At 40.4% G+C, this 19,344-nt stretch overlaps 1 protein-coding gene across 1 annotated transcript in view; it reads left to right on the top strand.

The window, feature by feature from the left end:
- COL4A1 (collagen type IV alpha 1 chain) overlaps positions 1 to 19,344 on the top strand; it is a 232,061-nt gene that overhangs the window by 176,610 nt on the left and 36,107 nt on the right. Inside the window, exons 26-29 of the mRNA XM_073556826.1 lie at positions 2,282 to 2,450; positions 2,677 to 2,769; positions 13,011 to 13,115; positions 17,951 to 18,048. Coding sequence (XP_073412927.1) covers positions 2,282 to 2,450; positions 2,677 to 2,769; positions 13,011 to 13,115; positions 17,951 to 18,048 — 465 coding nt within the window. The remainder of the gene's footprint in view (positions 1 to 2,281; positions 2,451 to 2,676; positions 2,770 to 13,010; positions 13,116 to 17,950; positions 18,049 to 19,344) is intronic.

Below are 19,344 nucleotides of genomic sequence, written 5' to 3'. Positions count from 1 at the left end.
CCTCCGTTCTAGCGCTTATCTGATGTTCTCGAAGTACTGAGTTCACTAAAGTTCCCCCTTTTGAAACTTTCTCGTATGGCAGGCAGCCATAGCCTTTTCCTTCTGGCTCACACAAGTCGCTGCTGGGGCCTCCGAGCCTTAGTTGGGAACAGAGCATTACAGCTGCTACTTCCTCCGGTTTCTGCTGCAGGACCGTCAGTGTCCCTACAAACTCGGAGACCGGAATCCGGACCATGCGCTCCAGCTAGGAGTGAGCTCATCCTCCAGTTCCCCTTCTCACATCCACATACTTCCCCTTCCCTTCACAGACTGCCCTAACTTCCCTCCTCCTGACCACAGAGAGCAGCTCCTCAGCAGTCAGGTTCAGAGCTCTCCCTTCTGGCCTGGAGTGGTAACTGTGTTGTGTGTTGGTTTAACTGCTAGAGAGATCCTTCGTTGCTCCCAAGCATGACATCACACTCCCTAGGAAGAAGGTAATGCCACTGTGGCGACCGTACTCCTGGGGGCGCCACAAGTGCACTGATGCCCAGCCACTGCTAGATGATTCTGCTGGTACATTGAACCAGACCACTGCATTCCCCTCGCACTCTACACAGCCAGAATCTGACCCTGATGAAACTCAGGTTCCAGGTTCCCCTTCCCGCATACTATACCACCTTACACGGTGACAACGAGGAAGATGCAGATGAAAGTGCAGGTTGCTTGAGCAGGTGGGGGGGCATACTCATGGACGACGGCACTGGCACAGGGCCCCTCATGGTACGCAAAAGTGTCTCTGCCGGTGGGAGGGGTGGGCCACCCGCCGGGAGGGGTGGGCCACCCGCCGGGAGGGCCCACCCGCCGTCAGACACACCGCCGTACTATGAGGGGCCCTGTGCCAGTGCCGTCGCCAACGAGTGAGCCCCCCTGCTTGCTCAGGATCACAGCACTTGCAAAGTTGAAATACTTACCTCTCCCTGCTCCACCGCCGTGACGTCTTCTGCGTTTCTTGACAGTGCCATTCTGGTCAGAGAGCGTGATGACATCACGTCTGTACGCCCTCTGCCTAAACAGTCCAAGTGCAGAGAGATGGAAGATGGGGACGACGAGGAGTCCAGACTAGTACAGGGATTCCCTAGCGAGGAGACTTATTTAATTGTTTTAAAGGTTGGGAGCAATTTTTGGGGAGCACTATACTCTGGAGAATGATATATGGGGCCCACCATACACTGAAGCATTTCCAAAAGTGGACATCAGACACTGGAGAAGCATTTACAGGGCCCATTATACACTGGAGCATTAGAAATGGGGCCCATTATATATGGAGCATTATTTGGGCCCATAAGACAGTGGAGCTTCATCCATGGGGACCAACATATACTGTAGCATTATGTGGAGCTCATCATATACTGTATGGAACATTATATGGGACCAATGATTCTGTATGGAGAAATAAATGGGCCTCATTACTCTGTATAGAGCACTATGCGGTGGCCATAATACTGTATGGAGTAATATACTGTCCGTTTTTGGAGCTATTGGAAAATTTAAAATGGATATCAGTCATGTGATGTAAGAAGTGAAGTATTTTTCATTGTACTATACCGCTATTTCTCTGCCGTATCAGAGGATCATGAATTGTGGCATGTGTTAAAGGAGCCCATTGACACTCATAGCGAATACAATATAAGTATGGCATGATAATGCTACATGAACAAGTCCCAATAAAAATCCAGGGTATATAACCAAATATAATTTAGACTTGCATGGCATTTTTCTGACTGTATATGCTTTGTACTGTTTCCTACTGCACAGCCTAATATCTTGAGGCATTGACCTCTTGCATTTTTTCAAATGCCGGTGATTTATTGTACCATATACTTAGGAACCATAATAACTACATATGTATGAATGTATATTGTTTTGGCTTTTTCTAAGCAATCTTATACTGTACATAACTGCTTAGTTTATATAGGCAACCTAAGTTATATTTGACTACTGTATATACCCTGAATTTTCAGTTGGGATTGTTCATGTAGCATTGTGGCATCACTATACTACCAGTGATCAATCTTTAAATCATAGTTGTATCATGCTAATTATGTTTTTTAATTAATTTAAATAAAATGTGTAATTTTCTAAAGTGTCTATGATTCCTATTTCTCTTGTTTGTATCAAACATGTACCTCTGTAGTGTTCAGCCAGTAGATATTTTGAACATATTACATTGTACTTATTATAAAAAACGCATGACAAGAAATGGTCCAAATACAAGGTCTGTGTTGCTACTTCTACAATTCAGGGAACAATTGGTGCCAAAGGGGAGCGTGGGCCCCCTGGAGACAGTGGATTCCCTGGGATTCCTGGACAGCGAGGTTTACAAGGACCTCCAGGAATTGGTCCAGCAGGACAGGTTGGAGAAAGAGGAGAACCTGGAGTACCAGGGTTTGGTGGATTACCTGGTAACCCAGGTAAGTACGATAAATATTTACAGTTGTAGCAAAGGTTAATATGACACTTAACGTGTTACATGTCATAAAAAATCAAATTAGAAGAATTCTGTCTCATGCTATCATGACACGTGAAGTTTCAAATTTACATTTCCTACATGTATAAGGAATATTTCATAATACAACATTAACTTTATTGAAATCCATTCAAATAATTATTGTCTACATTGTTATGTTTACACTTTAGGAAGCAAGGGTGAACCTGGCAAGTTAAGTGTTGTAACTGGACCACCAGGACCAATGGGAGGTGCAGGTTCTCCTGGATTTCCGGGAGAACAAGGTACGGTGGACTATTAGTGTGGTTGATTTAATGAATAATTAATCTTTCCAGTGGTTGAATTAAAATATTAACAGTTTCCTTGTTTGAGTGTGTGAAACCATGCCCCTTTTTAGATCACACCTTTTTTGTATACCACATCCAGTTACACACCCATCTTTCACACATAAAATTAAAGTATTGGTAACCAAAACAAAAGCCACATTTTCATGCAGGCAATATGGTAGATGTTCCCTATGGTTCTATATAACACCACAAATAATACTAAGTGATAACTCTTTCAATACTGTTAATATGGTAGGTGTTATAAAAGTATTTCACTAGATTACAGAATCATCACAGATTACATAGCACACTGAGGCAGGACTCTTATCTTTCTGCCTACCCCAGAAATACAAAATGTTAATGCTCTCAGTGTAAATATAGATGCAATAATTCATAACTTCTCAGTACTTTATCTGACAAATTAAGAATTACTACATTTACATTACTACAGAATTAGAACCATCATTAGTACATAAATACATCACTCAAACAATCATCAATACATGAAAACATCACCTGAACTATCAGTACATGAACACAGCACCAGATATACCATTGATACATGAATATATCACCAGAACTACCATAAGTGCAGGAATACAGGACCAGAGCCATCATGAATACAAGAATACACCACCAGAACCATCATCACTACATTAATTCAGGATCTGAACCACTCTCTGTACTGAAATAAAGAACAAGAATCACTATCTGTACATGATTACAGTACTAAAACCACCATTAGTACAGGAATAAAGTACCAGAACAATCATCAGTACAGGAATACATCACCCAAACCATCATCAGTACAGGAATATATCACCAAAACGAACATCAGTACAAAAATGCAGTACCAGAAACATCATCATAACAGGAGCATAGAATAATCATCATTACATGAAAACATCACCTGAAAAATAATCAGTATATGAGTATAGTTCCAAACCATCATCAGTTTATGAATACAGCAAAAGACCACTATTAATGCATGAATATAGAATCATCATTTCATGAATATGGCATGAGGGCCACCACCAGTACATTAATGCAGCACAAGAACTACCATAAGTACATGAATACAGAACCAGCATCAGTACATGGATGCAGCACCAGAGCCATCAGCAGTACAGGATTACAGCACCAGAACCATCACTACACGAATACAGCACAAGAACCACAATTAATACATGACTACAGCACCAGAACCACCATCAGTACCTCAATACAGCTCCAAAACCATCATCAGTAAAGGAATGCAGCACCAGAACCACCATCAGTACATAATTACACAATCAAAACTACCATCAGTACATAAATACAACACCAGATCCACCATCAGAATAAGAACACAGCACCAGAACTACCATCAGTACAAAAATACAGCACCAGAACAAACATTCATACATGAACATAGAACGACTATCAGTACATGAATACATCAACCAAATCATAATCATTATATGAGTACAGCACTATCAACAGTAAATGAAATATTATTTTATTATACTTTGCTTAAATAGCTCTATCTTATTCCGCAGCACTTTACATACATTATCATCACTCTCCCCAATGGGGCTTACAATCTAAATTCCCTATCAGTATGTTTTTGGAGTGTGAAAGGAAACCGGAGTTCCCGCCGGAGGAAATCGATGCAAATACGGGGACAACATACAAACTCTTTGCAGATGTTGCCCTTGGTGGGATTTAACCCCTTCCTGACATGAGACGTACTATCCCGTCCACGGTACCCGGGCCCGTATGACCGGGGACGGGATAGTACGTCTACCGCGATCAGCGGCGCCCACGTGGTGAGCGCCGCTGATCGCGGCCGGGTGTCAGCTGATTATCACAGCTGACACCCGGCACAATGTGTCAGGGGCGGTCACGGACCGCCCCCGACACGTTAACCCCTTGCACACCGCGATCAAACATGATCGCGGTGTACCGGGGGTTAAAGGGAAGCATCGGCAGGGAGGGGGCTCCCTCCGTGCTTCCCTGAGCCCCCCACGGCAGCGCAATGTGCAGCGCTGCTGCGGGGGGCTCCTTTCCTCCAGGCCCCCGGATCCAAGATGGCGACGGGGGCCTTCGGGGGCCTGGGGAAGCTGGCTTCCTCAGTGCCTGCAAAGCGCAGGCATGAGGAAGCCTTGTGCACTGCCTGTGACAGATTGCTGATCTGTCACAGTGATCTGTGATGTGACAGATCAGCGATCTGTCACAGGACAGTGATGTCCCACCTGGGACTATGTAATAAAGTAAAAAAAAAATTAAAAAAAAGTGTAAAAATAAATTAAAAAAAATCGCCAAATAAATTAGTAAAAAAAAAAAAAATATTCCCCAATAAATTCATTTTTTGAAAATAATAAAAAAAACAAAACAATAAAAGTACACATATTAGGTATCGCCGCGTCCGTAACGACCTGCCCTATAAAACTGACCCAATAGTTAACCCCTTTAGCGAACCCCTTAAAAAACAAAAATAAAAAACGAAGCAAAAAATAATGATTTATTATCATACCGCCAAACAAAAAGTGCAATAACGCGCGATCAAAAAGACGCATATAAATATCCATGGTACCGCTGAAAACATCATCTTGTCCCGCAAAAAACAAGCTGCCATACAGCATCATCAGTGAAAAAATAAAAAAGTTATAACTCGCAGAATAAAGCGATGCAAAAATAATTATTTTTTATATAAAATAGTTTTCATTGCATAAAACCGACAAAAACATAAAAAAACGACCTAAATGAGGTATCGCTGTAACCGTACTGACCCGAAGAATAAAACCGCTTTATCAATTTTACCGCACGCGGAACGGTGTAAACGCACCCCCCCCAAAAGAAATTCATGAAACGCTGGTTTTTGTTCATTCTGCGTCACAAAAATCGGAATAAAAAGCGATAAAAAAATTTCACGTGCCCGAAAATGGTACCAATAAAAACGTCAACTCGTCCCGCAAAAAATAAGACCTCACATGACTCAGTGGGTCAAAATACGGAAAAATTATAGCTCTCAATATGTGGTGATGCAAAAACTATTTTTACAATAAAAAGCGTCTTTTAGCGTGCGACAGCCGCCAAACATAAAAACCGCCATAAATAGTAAATCAAACCCCCCATTATCACCCCCTTAGTTAGGGAAAAATAGTAAAATAAAAAAAATGTATTTATTTCCATTTTTCCATTAGGGTTAGGGCTAGGGTTAGGGCTAGGGGTGTGTTGGGGTAGGGTTAGGGTAGGGTTAGGGTTAGGGCTAGGGCTAGGGTTAGGGCTAGGGTTAGGGCTAGGGTTAGGGCTAGGGCTAGGGTTAGGGCTAGGGTTAGGGCTAGGGTTAGGGGCGTGTTGGGGTTCGGGTTGGAGTTAGAATTGGGGGTTTCCACTGTTTGGGCACATCAGGGGCTCTCCAAATGCAACATGGCGTCTGATCTCAATTCCAGCCAATTCTGAGTTGAAAAAGTCAAATGGTGCTCCTTCCCTTCCAAGCTCTGCTATGCGCCCAAACAGTGTTTTACCCCCACATGTAGGGTATCAGCCTACTCAGGACAAATTGCAAAACAATTTTTGGGGTCCAATTTCTCCTGTTACCCTTAGGAAAATAAAAAATTGGGGGCAAAAATATCATTTTTGTGGAAAAAAATGATTTTTTTATTTTCACGTCCGAGCGTTATAAACTTCTGTGAAGCACTTGGGGGTTCAAAGTGCTCACCACACATCTAGAAAAGTTCCGTGGGGGGTCTAGTGTCCAAAATGGGGTCACTTGTGGGGAGTTTCAATAGTTTAGGTACATCAGGGGCTCTCCAAACGCACATGACACCCGCAGACCATTCCATCAAAGTCTGCATTCCAAAACGTCACTGCTTCCCTTCCGAGCCCCGACGTGTGTCCATACAGTAGTTTTCTCCCACATATGGGAAATCAGCGTACTCAGGACAAATTGGACAACAACTTTTGGGGTCCAATTTCTCCTGGTACCCTTGGGAAAATAAAAAAATGGTGACTAAAAGATCATGTTTGTGGAAAAAATACGAATTTTTTATTTTCACGCCCGGGCGTTGTAAACTTCTGTGAAGCACTGGGGGGGTCAAAGTGCTCACCACACATCTAGATAAGTTCCTTGGGGGGTCTAGTTTACAAAATGGTGTCATTTGTGGGGGGTTTCCACTGTTTAGGTACATTAGGGGCTCTCCAAAGGCAACATGACACCCGCAGACCATTCCATCAAAGTCTGCATTCCAAAACGTCACTACTTCCCTTCCGAGCCCCGACGTGTGCCCATACAGTAGTTTTCTCCCACATATGGGGTATCAGCATACTCAGGACAAATTGGACAACAACTTTTGGGGTCCAATTTCTCCTGGTACCCTTGGGAAAAAAAAAAATGGTGACTAAAAGATCATGTTTGTGGAAAAAATATGAATTTTTTATTTTCACGCCCGGGCGTTGTAAACTTCTGTGAAGCACTGGGGGGGGTCAAAGTGCTCACCACACATCTAGATAAGTTCCTTAGGGGGTCTAGTTTCCAAAATGGTGTCATTTGTGGGGGGTTTCCACTGTTTTGGTACATCAGGGGTTTTCCAAACGCGACATGGTGTCCGATCTCAATTCCAGCCAAAAACGTCAAGTGGCGCTGCTTCCCTTCCGAGCTCTGCCATGCGCCCAAATAGTGGTTTACCCCCACATGTGGGGTATCAGCGTACTCAGGACAAATTGCACAATAACTTTTAGGGTCCTGTTACCCTTGGGAAAATAAGAATTGAGGGTGAAAAGATCATTTTTGTGGAAAAAAATATGATTTTTTAATTGTATGGCTTTATGTTATAAACTTCTGTGAAGCCCATGGGGGTTCAAAGTTCTCACCACACATCTAGATAAGTTCCTTAGGGGGTCTATTTTCCAAAATGGTGTCATTTGTGGGGGGTTTCCACTGTTTTGGTACATCAGGGGTTTTCCAAACGCGACATGGTGTCCGATCTCAATTCCAGCCAAAAACGTCAAGTGGCGCTGCTTCCCTTCCGAGCTCTGCCATGCGCCCAAATAGTGGTTTACCCCCACATGTGGGGTATCAGCGTACTCAGGACAAATTGCACAATAACTTTTAGGGTCCTGTTACCCTTGGGAAAATAAGAATTGAGGGTGAAAAGATCATTTTTGTGGAAAAAAATATGATTTTTTAATTGTATGGCTTTATGTTATAAACTTCTGTGAAGCCCATGGGGGTTCAAAGTTCTCACCACACATCTATATAAGTTCCTTAGGGGGTCTATTTTCCAAAATGGTGTCATTTGTGGGGGGTTTCCACTGTTTTGGTACATCAGGGGTTTTCCAAACGCGACATGGTGTCCAATCTCAATTCCAGCCAAAAACGTCAAATGGCGCTGCTTCCCTTCCGAGCTCTGCCATGCGCCCAAATAGTGGTTTACCCCCACATGTGGGGTATCAGCGTACTCAGGACAAATTGCACAATAACTTTTAGGGTCCTGTTACCCTTGGGAAAATAAAAATTGGGGTGAAAAGATCATTTTTGTGGAAAAAATATGATTTTTTAATTGTACCGCTGTACGTTATAAACTTCTGTAAAGCCCTTGTGGGTTCAAAGTTCTCACCACATATCTAGATAAGTTCCTTGGGGGGGTCTAGTTTCCAAAATGGGGTCACTTGTAGGGGGTTTCCACTGTTTAGGTACATCAGGGACTCTCCAAACGTGACATGGCGTCCAATCTGAATTCCAGCCAATTTTGCATTGAAAAAGTCAAACTGCGCTCCTTCCATTCTGAGCTCTGCCATGCGCCGAAACAGTCGTTCCCCCCCACATATCAGGTATCTGCGTACTCAGGACAAATTGCACAATAACTTTTGCAGTTCAATTTCTCCTGTTACCCTTGGTAAAATAAAAAAAATTGAACCTGAAGTATTTTTTTTATGAAAAAAAGTTAGATGTTCATTTTTTTTTAAATATTCAAAAAATTTCATGTGACGCACCTAAAGGGTTAATAAACTTCTTGAATGTGGTTTTGAGCACCTTAAGGGGTGCAGTTTTTAGAATGGTGTCACTTTTGGGTATTTTCTATCATATAGACCCCTCAAAGTGGCTTCAAATGTGATGTGGTCCTAAAAATAAAATGGTGTTGTAAAAATGAGAAATCGCTGGTCAACTTTTAACCCTTATAACTTCCTAACAAAAAAAAATTTTGGTTCCAAAATTGTGCTGATGTAAAGTAATCATGTGGGAAATGTTAGTTATCAAGTTTTTTGTGTGCTGTATCTCTGTGATTTAAGGGCATAAAAATTCAAAGTTGGAAAATTGCAAAATTTTCAAAATTTTCGCCAAATTTCCGTTTTTCTCACAAATAAACGCAAGTTATTTGAATGAAATTTTACCACTAACATGAAGTACAATATGTCACGAGAAAACAATGTCAGAATCACCGGGATCCATGGAAGCGTTCGAGAGTTATGACCTCATAAAGGTACAGTGGTCAGAATTGTAAAAATTGGCCCGGTCATGAACGTGCAAACCACCCTTGGGGGTGAAGGGGTTAAACACAGGACCCAAGCTCTGCAAGGCTGCAGTACTAACCACAGAGTCACCATGCTGCCCTATAAGTAGTACCAGAATCATCATTCAGTACTTGAATACATCACTAAGGTTGCTACAGTGATCAATTGCAGTGTCAGGTCAGCCCCTGCAAAATTCATTTGTATCATATGGACCTGAAAGTCTCGTTATAACCGTAAAGAGGACATGACACTTTTTAAAAAAAATTGAATGAAATATACCTTGAAAAATCCCGAGCTTCTGTGATTCGTATGGTTTTCTCTGTGTCGCTCCATTGCAAATATACTCACATTTATTGCTTTTAGAGGGTAGTATGTGAAATATTTGCTTGTAGTTCAACTAGGCATTTCTTCAAAGCCTTCTGGGGGAGTGTGCGTCTTCAACTTTCCCTCCCAGATTATGTCAATCATAGCATCTGAGACTGCTAGATCAGCTGCCATGCTGTGATTTGCTGCATCTGGGAAGGAGGCTTGAAGGTGCACACACCCAGAGAAGTTGCCCAGTTGAAGTGCAAGCAGAAATATAAATATCTATCTCTGCAATAGAGTGATTCAGTGCAAAACTGAAAAAAGCAGCAGAATCAGGGAAGCTCAGGGATTTTTATAAAATATTTACCTCAATTTGTTTTAGATAGTGACAGGTCCCCTATAACAATGTGAAGATTATGGTGGGAACGGTTGTTACCAGTCATTATCAGAGTGAGGACTATACAGGAATCACAGTACTGATTAAACATAGTCAGTAGCAGTATTAAACATTTAACCCCTTAGTGACCACCAATACATCTTTTTACTGACCTGAGAAATAAGAGAATAGCATACCCCGACAGGTGACAATCCAGCTTCCTATGACTTGCATGCAAATATGGATGATCGAACAGGGTTGATCCTACTGACAGATGCTCTTCAAGTCATTGATCGCCCAAATGGCACCTTAGAAGTGAAGTTTGCAGCTAAGTAGTCCACAGAAATCCTATTACTTTCTATTGCATTGGTACTATGCCGTGTGCGTACACTTCTGTCTCCAGAGTTGTGCATTTCTAAGAGGTCTTTTGAGTTATTGATTGCATCTCAGGACAGGGATCCCTACCGATCTACTGAGAATTAAAGAGTCTAAAACATAGAAAATCACCTAAAAGTTTAGTTACTCTTTAAGGTGCATTTAGGCTAAGTTCACATGTAGCGGAATTCCCGTGGAAGTTACAGTGAGAATTCCGGAATTCCATTCCGCGGGAAAATCGCATTTTAAATTCCCGCGATTTTCCCATGGAAAAACTAGCGATTTGCAAGCGTAATTAGCTTGCAGAATGCTAGCGTTTTCCAAGCGATCTGGAGCATCGCTTGGAGAACTGATTGACAGGTTGGTCACACTCGTCAAACATAGTGTTTGACAAGTGTGGCCAACTTTTTACTATTGAGGCTGCCTATGCGGCATCAATAGTAAAAGATAGAATGTAAAAAATAATAAAAAAATAAAAAATATTGTTATTCTCACCTTCCGGCGTCCCACGCAGCCTTCCCGCCTCTCTCCATGCTCCCGGCATCTTCCGGTCCCAGTAATCCTTTGCGCGAATGACAGCGAGACGTCGCGCTCCTGCGAGACTGCGACGTCATCGCGGTCATTTTCGCAAAGGATTACTGGGACCGGAAGATGCCGGGAGTGTGGAGAGAGGCGGGAAGGCTGCGCGGGACCCTGGAAGGTGAGAATAACAATATTTTTTTATTTTAATTCTATTTTTTACAGGGATATGGTACCTACAGCCCGGAGGACAGTCTCCTCTCCTCTGGACCATGGGTACCATCCGCAAATGTTCTGCTTACTTTTCGCATGGTGAACACAGACACATGCAGAAAGTAAGCAGAACAATGCATTCCTACGTGGGCGGAATTGCGGCGATTCCGCAAAATTAATAAGCATGCTGCGTAATTTACCGCGATGCGATTCCGCTGTGGGAAAATCCGCAGCATTAGCACAGCATTGCGGAATCCCATAGGATTGCATGGGATGCTGTTTTTTTGCGTTTTCGCGGCAAAATCGCGCATTTAAAATCGCAGCGAAACGCAAAAAAAAATGCTACGTGTGAACCCAGCCTTACACTGGCTGATAATGAGGAATTGATTATCGACCTATCCCGTATGAACTATCATGCCAAACTGCCTCACTCCATTATGAACTATCGCCCATATACTTCCTCCTCCACACTGCTCCTGCATTATGAATTATAACCTCAACACTGTTCCAACTTTATGCTGTCACAATCTCCATATTGTCCCCTTCTTCTACACTACCCAATTTTCAGTGTCCCCCATGCTGCACTTACTATATACTGTAATTCCATGTTCACCTACCTAGTCCTGACATTTTCACCTTAAGATCTTCCCCTCTCATCCCATATTACCCATGTGCATTACTAAAAGTCAAATGGAGACACCACCAGGACAGATTCAGCATACTGACATCATTTTATTACCCTTTACTCAATGGAACTGTTAAATGGAGAAACCACTTAAACATGGCAATGACTCTCGGTACTTGTATTATGGAGATGAATAGCATGGGGAAGATTGATACGATGATTTTACTATAAAAATTATAGAGTACAAGTCTAATGCCAATTTTAAGAGGATCTTGGGCCACTTTTTCTGAATTATAGCAATGTTGTTAAACTTAATATTATACCAATATTGTTGGAAAAAGTGTGAGTGGCATCAGAATTGCACAAAGCCTAACTCAGATTTATCTGACCACACGTCACTCTACTTGATTTGAAAAAGGGTGAACGAATAGGAAATTGCTATACACTTAAAAAGTGCAGAATCACGTCACTCCTTTGAGGAAATGAAATGATGGAGTAGATAATAATGGGTGGTCCAAAGCATCAATTTTATTTGTTGTTTCGGTCAGACGAGACCTTCTTCATAATAATGGAGACCGCTGAAAAGTAGAACAGATATGCAGCACAATTGAAAGAGACAGTTCGTAGCAGTGACTGAAAAATTTCTTCCAACATGTGAATCTTAAATTTGCACGTTTGGTTCCCTGCTTAGTCTCAGCTAATCTCATCTGTAGGAGAATAGTTAGTCAATGATGTGCCCTTTACAAATTATATGAGCTCTAGTACCATTTGAGGGCACTCATTTTAGGTCATGGAACCACAGCTCTACTAACAGAGAAAGCACTATGCTTAATGGTTATGGAGTCTTACATGTAGCAGCAAGGCTATAGCTTTGTATGAACAGAGGTAGACAGTTGGTATTTTCAACGAGAGTGGTATATCACGGTCAGCACATTATACACATTACTAGAAATCTCTTCAACTACTCCTTACTCTGTTGTGCTGTCTGTATGCTTCCCATTTAGCACATTAATGTTTAATACGGTCCTTACAGTGAGCATTTAGTGGCATTTATTCAAAATTTGTGTAAGAGGGTGGGTGACCTATTTTCAACCCTCTTATGTGTCATTGATCATGGCTATATTATTATGGAGAAGGTGTTTGAATAACTTTCTACTTATATTTTTATTGTAAGTTAACACTAAGTATTAAGTCAGTGCGATTTATTGTGTTTAGTTTTATTTGCTTTCTCTTAATATCTAAAGATAAGCCAACAAAGTAAACCTTCTTGAAACTTTGTGCCATCTCCAGGTGACAAGGGCCCTCAAGGATTTCCAGGGAGACCTGGATTTCCAGGAGAAAAGGGTGAGCCTGGTCTTGAAGGGAAAGGAACTCCTGGGTCTCCTGGTGAAAAAGGTTTGTTCACTCATATAACCTTATCACTTTCTCATGATGCCTGCCATTGACTACTTATCTTTTTGGCATAGTAAACTGTGGCAGTAATTTCTAACCCTTTTATATAGAATATTAGCATTTGTTGTTATATTATTCTAGTATTACTTTTTTATAATGTCTGTTTTAATTAATTTACAGTTATATATATGTAAAGTTGATGTGTCTCCTAGCCCTGGAATTATTAGCATTTAAACTTTAATTGTAATGTATTATTATTTATTTAATCTTTTTTTTACCTGGGTTTTAAATATACAATGGACAGAATAAAAACCTATTTTTACAAAATTCAGTGGTTAATTTACATGTTGCCATTGATACCACTATGCTTTTCTGCTAGGAAACTTTGTTGTTAATGACACAACAGGGGTTCCCAGTGTAGAGGTTGCTGGGAGGAATGCCGACACATTGCAATCTGCGTCTTCTATACACTACATATAACTGGCACAGTTATCTAATGGACTGTTACCATCTACTCATTGTTATAATTTGTTCTATGCTTTTATGCCCCATAGTAAAAATGTACCCATAATTCATTCCCACACCCACGCCACATAAGCATTAGATGGTTGAGCTAAGTAAATGTACTACTACACCAAGCTGATTGTGCGGTCATTGCTAATGTGCCTACTTGATCATCACTGAATGATAGCTAATACATAGCTGCACTCATGTCTCAACTACCAGAATCTGACAAATATTCCAATCCCACTAGCGGCACTGTATGAGGCGAGACCTCCTAGTAGCAGTAAATATTTTGGTTGATTTCACTACATATTCACTTTTCACTTTAAAACGGTCCTGTAACTTTTTATTTGAAAAAGTCTTTTGTGGCATACCTAACCACATGTCTGGTATACATCTACACACATGGCCAATGACCTGGCATATACAATTTATATATATACAGTGTATATATATATGTGTATATATATATATATATATTGCACACATATAATTACAGCTTGTGCAAAAGTTTTAGGCAGTTACGAAAACAGTTCCGCATAGTATGAATGCTTTCAAAGATAGAGGCATTAATACTTTATTTTCATCAATTAACAAAATGCAAAGTGAATGAACAAAGGGAAAATCTAAATGTAATTAATATTTGGTATGACCGCCCATTGCTTTCAAAACAATATAAAAGCATCAATTCTTCTAGACACACTTTCAGGCAATTTTTGAAGGAACTCAGAAGTGAGGTTATTCCAAACATCTTCTGTGGTTGTAGCATATATAGTATTTCTATCCCTTCACGTAATCCTATTCAGATTTTATAATGTTGGAATCAGGAGTCTGTAGGTGCCATATCATCACTTTCAGGACTCTGTTTTTCTTTACACTAAATATAATTGATGTTAATTAGTTGTTAATCATATTGGCAGTATTTTTGCTGTTATTGTCCTGATAGTATTTTATGATGGGTAAGTATATATTTATATTTCTCTGCATTGAAGACACCATTAATTTTGACTACATTCTCACCTCCATTTGCTAAAATGCAGCCCCTAAACATGAAAGGAACCTCCACAATTCTTCACTGTTGCATTCAGACACTCTTTATTGCACCGCTGTCCAGGCTTTCCGCTAACAAACTGGTTTTTGTTAAGCAAAATACTTCACATTTTGAGTAAGTAATTCGGAGCACCTGCTGCCATCTTTCTGCACCCAGGTACTGGTTAATAGTTCAGCCACTTGGCTTTGTTTCCATATTGAAGGTATGATTTTCGGTCACAGTTCTTCCAAGAAGACCACTTCAGGTCAATGTTCTCCAAACAGTAGATGGGTGTAGGTGGACCTTATTGTTTAATGACAGTTTTCAGTTAATAGCACTGCTGGCCATCTTCTGATTTCAAAGAGAAGTAAGCATGATGGGTCTTTTATCTGCTGCTCTAAGTTTCCTTGGACAACCACGTCTACAGTCCTTTTCCTGGTGTCCTCAATATTGAGAAATATAGGCAGATACTTCAAGGGCAAGTGAAGTAGACCTACAGCGTAGTGTGGGAGCGTGGGGGAAGGTGAGCAGTATCATTTGTTTTTTAATATATTATAAAATAGGGCAAATTATAGCAGGATGTGGGACATATATATGAGGATGGAGCACATTATACCAGGATGTGTCACATTATACCATGATAATGGACATATATATGAGGATGGGTGACACATATACCTGGATGGAGCACATTATACAAAGATGGGGCCATGTATATGAGAATGGGGCACATTATATGAGCATGGGGACATATATATGAGTATGGGGCACATATATACAGTGAAGGAAATAATTATTTGATCTCTTCCTGATTTTGTAAGTTTGCCCACTGACAAAGACATGAATAGTCTATAATTTTAAGGGTAGGTTAATTTCAAAATTGAGAAACAGAATATCAAAAATAAAATCCATAAAATCATGGGACAAAACTATACATAATAACAGAGCACGCTACATAATAAGGGACTGCCACATACAGTACTTAACTAAAGAGGATTATACATAATAAGGGACGCTCCTTCTAGTAATAATGTTTCCCAATCTGGTCCCCTTCCTGGTTCAGTTCCTGGTATAATGTCCTCCATCCTGGTCCCTTTTTATAATTTTAAGGGTAGGTTATTTTTTTAATTTTAACATTGAGAGATAGAATATCAAAAATAAAATCCATAAAAAAACACTGTATAAATTATATACCGTAAATTTATTTGCATTTTGCAGTGAGAAATAAGTATTTGATTCCCTACCAATCATTAAGAGTTCTGTCTCCTACAGAGCAGTTAGATGCTCCTAATCAACTCATTACCTGCATTAAAGACAGCTGTCTTACATAGTCGCCTTTACAAAAGATTCCTGTCCACAGACTCAATTAGTCAGACTCTAACATCTACAACATGGACAAATCCAAAGAGCTTACTAAGGATCATAGACCTGCACAAAGCTGGAATGGGCTGCAAAACCATGCGTAAGTCACTTGGTGAGAAGGAGACAACTGTTAGTGCAAAAATAAGAAAATGGAAGAAATACAAAATGACTGTCAATCGACATCGATCTGGGGCACCATGCTAAATCTCACCTCGTGGGGTACCCTTGATTATGAGGAAGGTGAGAGATCAGCCTAAAACTACACAAGGGGAGCTTGTTAATGATCTCAAGGCAGCTTGGACCACAGTGACCAAGAAAACCGTTGGTAACACATTATGCCGTAAAGGTTTAAAATCCTGCAGTGCCCGCAAGGTCTACCTGCTCAACAAGGCACATGTGCAGGCCCGTCGAAAGTTTGACAATGACCGTCTGGATGATTCTGTGAGTGATTGGGAGAAGGTACTGTGGTGAGATGAGACAAAAATTGAGCTCTTTGGCATTAACTCAACTCACCATGTTTGGAGGAAGAGAAATGCTGCCTATGACCCAAAGAACTCCATCCCCACTGTCAAGCATGGAGGTGGCAACATGTTTTGGGGGTGTTTCTCTGCTAAGGGCACAGGACTACTTCACCGCATCAATGGGAGAATGGATGGAGCCATGTACCATAAAATCCTGAGTAACAACCTCCTTCCCTCCGTCAGAACTTTAAAAATGGATCGTGGCTGGGTATTCCAGCAAGACAATGACCCAAAATATACAGCCAAGGCAACAAAGGAGTGGCTCAAAAAGAAGCACATTAAGGTCATGAAGTGGCCTAGCCAGTCTCCAGACGTTAATCCCATAGAAAACTTATGGAGGGAGTTGAAGCTCCAAGTTGCCAAGCGACAGCCTCAAAATCTAAATGATTTAATGATTTAAAGATTTAAAGATGATCTGCAAAGAGAAGTGGATCAAAATTCCTCCTGACGTGTGCGCAAACCTCTTCATCTACTACAAAAAATGTTTGACTGCTGTGCTTGCCAATAAAGGTTTTGCCACAAAGTATTAAGTCTAGTTTTCCAGATGGATCAATACTTATTTTTCACTGCAAAATACAAATAAATTTATATAATTTATAAAATGGGATTTTATGGATTTTATTTTTGATATTCTATCTCTCAATGTTAAAATTAACCTACCCTTAAAATTATAGACTGTTCATGTCTTTATCAATGGGTAAAACTTACAAAATAAGCAAGGGATCAAATACTTATTTCCCCCCATTGTACATCTTTGTGGAACTTATTATTATTCAAAGATCCATTGATTAAATTGTTGACGAAAATTAACTTTGTTCTTGGGAAAACCCCTTCAAGTAAAGAAGATCAAGGAGTCTTGGAAGTAATGTTATTGCCCCATAGAGCCTTGAAATCAATGTTGAGTCTGCGTGCGATTACATGAAGCAATAGAAAAATCTGCTGAAGTCTGCATGCACAGAAGAAGTGTGGTTAGTTGCCCAAGTTGTTTGAAACAACCTTTTCGATATCCTTCAAAATCTGGGTGTAAATGTACCTAAAAGAATTGATGGTGGTCACACCATATATTGATTTGATTTACATTTCTGTTGCTCATTCATCTGCTTTAGATTCTTAAGTAAAAATGTACATACATGAATCAAACTTATTTCTGAAAGATTTTTCCCTAGATAACTTCTGAAAAAAAGTTAATATCAGAAAGCCCTATTGAGTGAAAAAATATTAATCTTTAGAATGCAGCATTCCAAAAAGTGAAATTTTGCTCTAGATATCAAGGCCCAAAACAATCCAAGTCATGAAACTGAACTTATGGCATGGAAAACACTTGTAAAGTTTCCTTTACTGTTTTGCATTTTTCCAATACAAAACTCAGTGTGTGGGGGCTAACAATGTCAAGATTTAGATGCATAGTGTTCATTTTCTAGGTCATCAAGGAATGGAGGGTACACGTGGTATAGATGGTAGCCCTGGTCAGCCAGGTCGTGAAGGTTTACGTGGTGAACCAGGTGTAGCAGGAATAAAGGTAAGTTTACAAATTAAATATAATTCAGCTGAGAAATAATGTTCATGTGGAAGGTGGATGAATCAGAGTACCACACTGTATACAGTATAGCATGTGAAAGCTGTTTACAGTAACTGTATACCAGGTAGTTTCCTATACTGCAGTGTTTATTACCACCTGACTCCACAGGTGCTGTGAAACTACAACTATCCGTCTGCCCTATAATACTGGTATGATATTGTGGAAATTAAACAAATTCTAGAGAGCCATACGTTGAAAACTATTTCAGAAGAGTGACTGGATGTGACCCAGCGCACAAGTGGTTTATTCTTAAACATAGCACATATATTTTTTTAAGTAACTCTTTAAACTACCATGCCCTATCACCAACTCAGACAGGGAAGCATGATTTTTTCTTACAGGTTCTCTCTAAAAATATGAAACACGTGTTTGATATTTTATTATCTTGTATGCTTTTCTTACACTTTTTACACTTTTTATTTTTAGGAAGGCCATTTGCCACTGTAATTTTAAGTGATTGAAAAAGGCTTTACTGTACAGTTGTGGTCCAAAGTTTTGAGACTGATGCAAATGTTAATTTTCACAAAGTTGGCTGCTTTAAGTTTAATAGTGGCAAAGGTAATGTGCGCTAACATTAGATTGCTATGAAGAGGGATGCGGTTAATTCTAAAAAAAAATTGCAAAATCATTCCTTGCCATGAAAACAAACTAAATCCAAAAGACCCCATATCCACCAATTTTCATCCATGACACAAAATGACCTGCTTTCATCATTTCAGTGATCTTCTCATTAGCTCTGGAGAAAGTGTTAACAATGACAAAGCATATGAAACCATTCTATCATTCTGATCAAATTATAAGAACCAACTGGTTTCTTTAAAAGGTGGCTGATGCTTAAAAGTCATTGTCTTCTTCAGTTAACCATGGCTACCTTCAAGGAATCGTGCAGCTCTCATTGATTTGCATTAAAAGGGATTTACAGGTAATGACATTGCGGCTTGTAAGACTGCCTCAAAATCAACCATTTAATGGATGATCAAGAACGTCAAAAATACTGGTTCAGTTGCTGTGAAGAAGGTTTCAGAGTAAGAAAGACCAATGCCGCAAATGCCAGGACTGTCTACTAAAAAAGATTCACCTACACAATTGGTTCAATACCAGTGTGGGTCGCCCTCCCAGGGCCGGTGTCAGGGGATCGTGTCACATCAGCGGTGACCTGGTCCATGGCCCTGGGCGCCCTAGCAATGGGGGAATGTAGTTAATGGTGGAATGGAATAGTTTGTGACGCCACCTGTG

Source organism: Dendrobates tinctorius, unplaced genomic scaffold, assembly GCF_039654945.1.
Source record: "Dendrobates tinctorius isolate UK_male_01 unplaced genomic scaffold, ASM3965494v1 ptg000240l, whole genome shotgun sequence".
Lineage (NCBI taxonomy): Eukaryota > Metazoa > Chordata > Amphibia > Anura > Dendrobatidae > Dendrobates > Dendrobates tinctorius.
The sequence above is the reverse complement of the archived record's forward strand: the minus strand, read 5'-3'. Positions and strand labels throughout refer to the sequence as shown.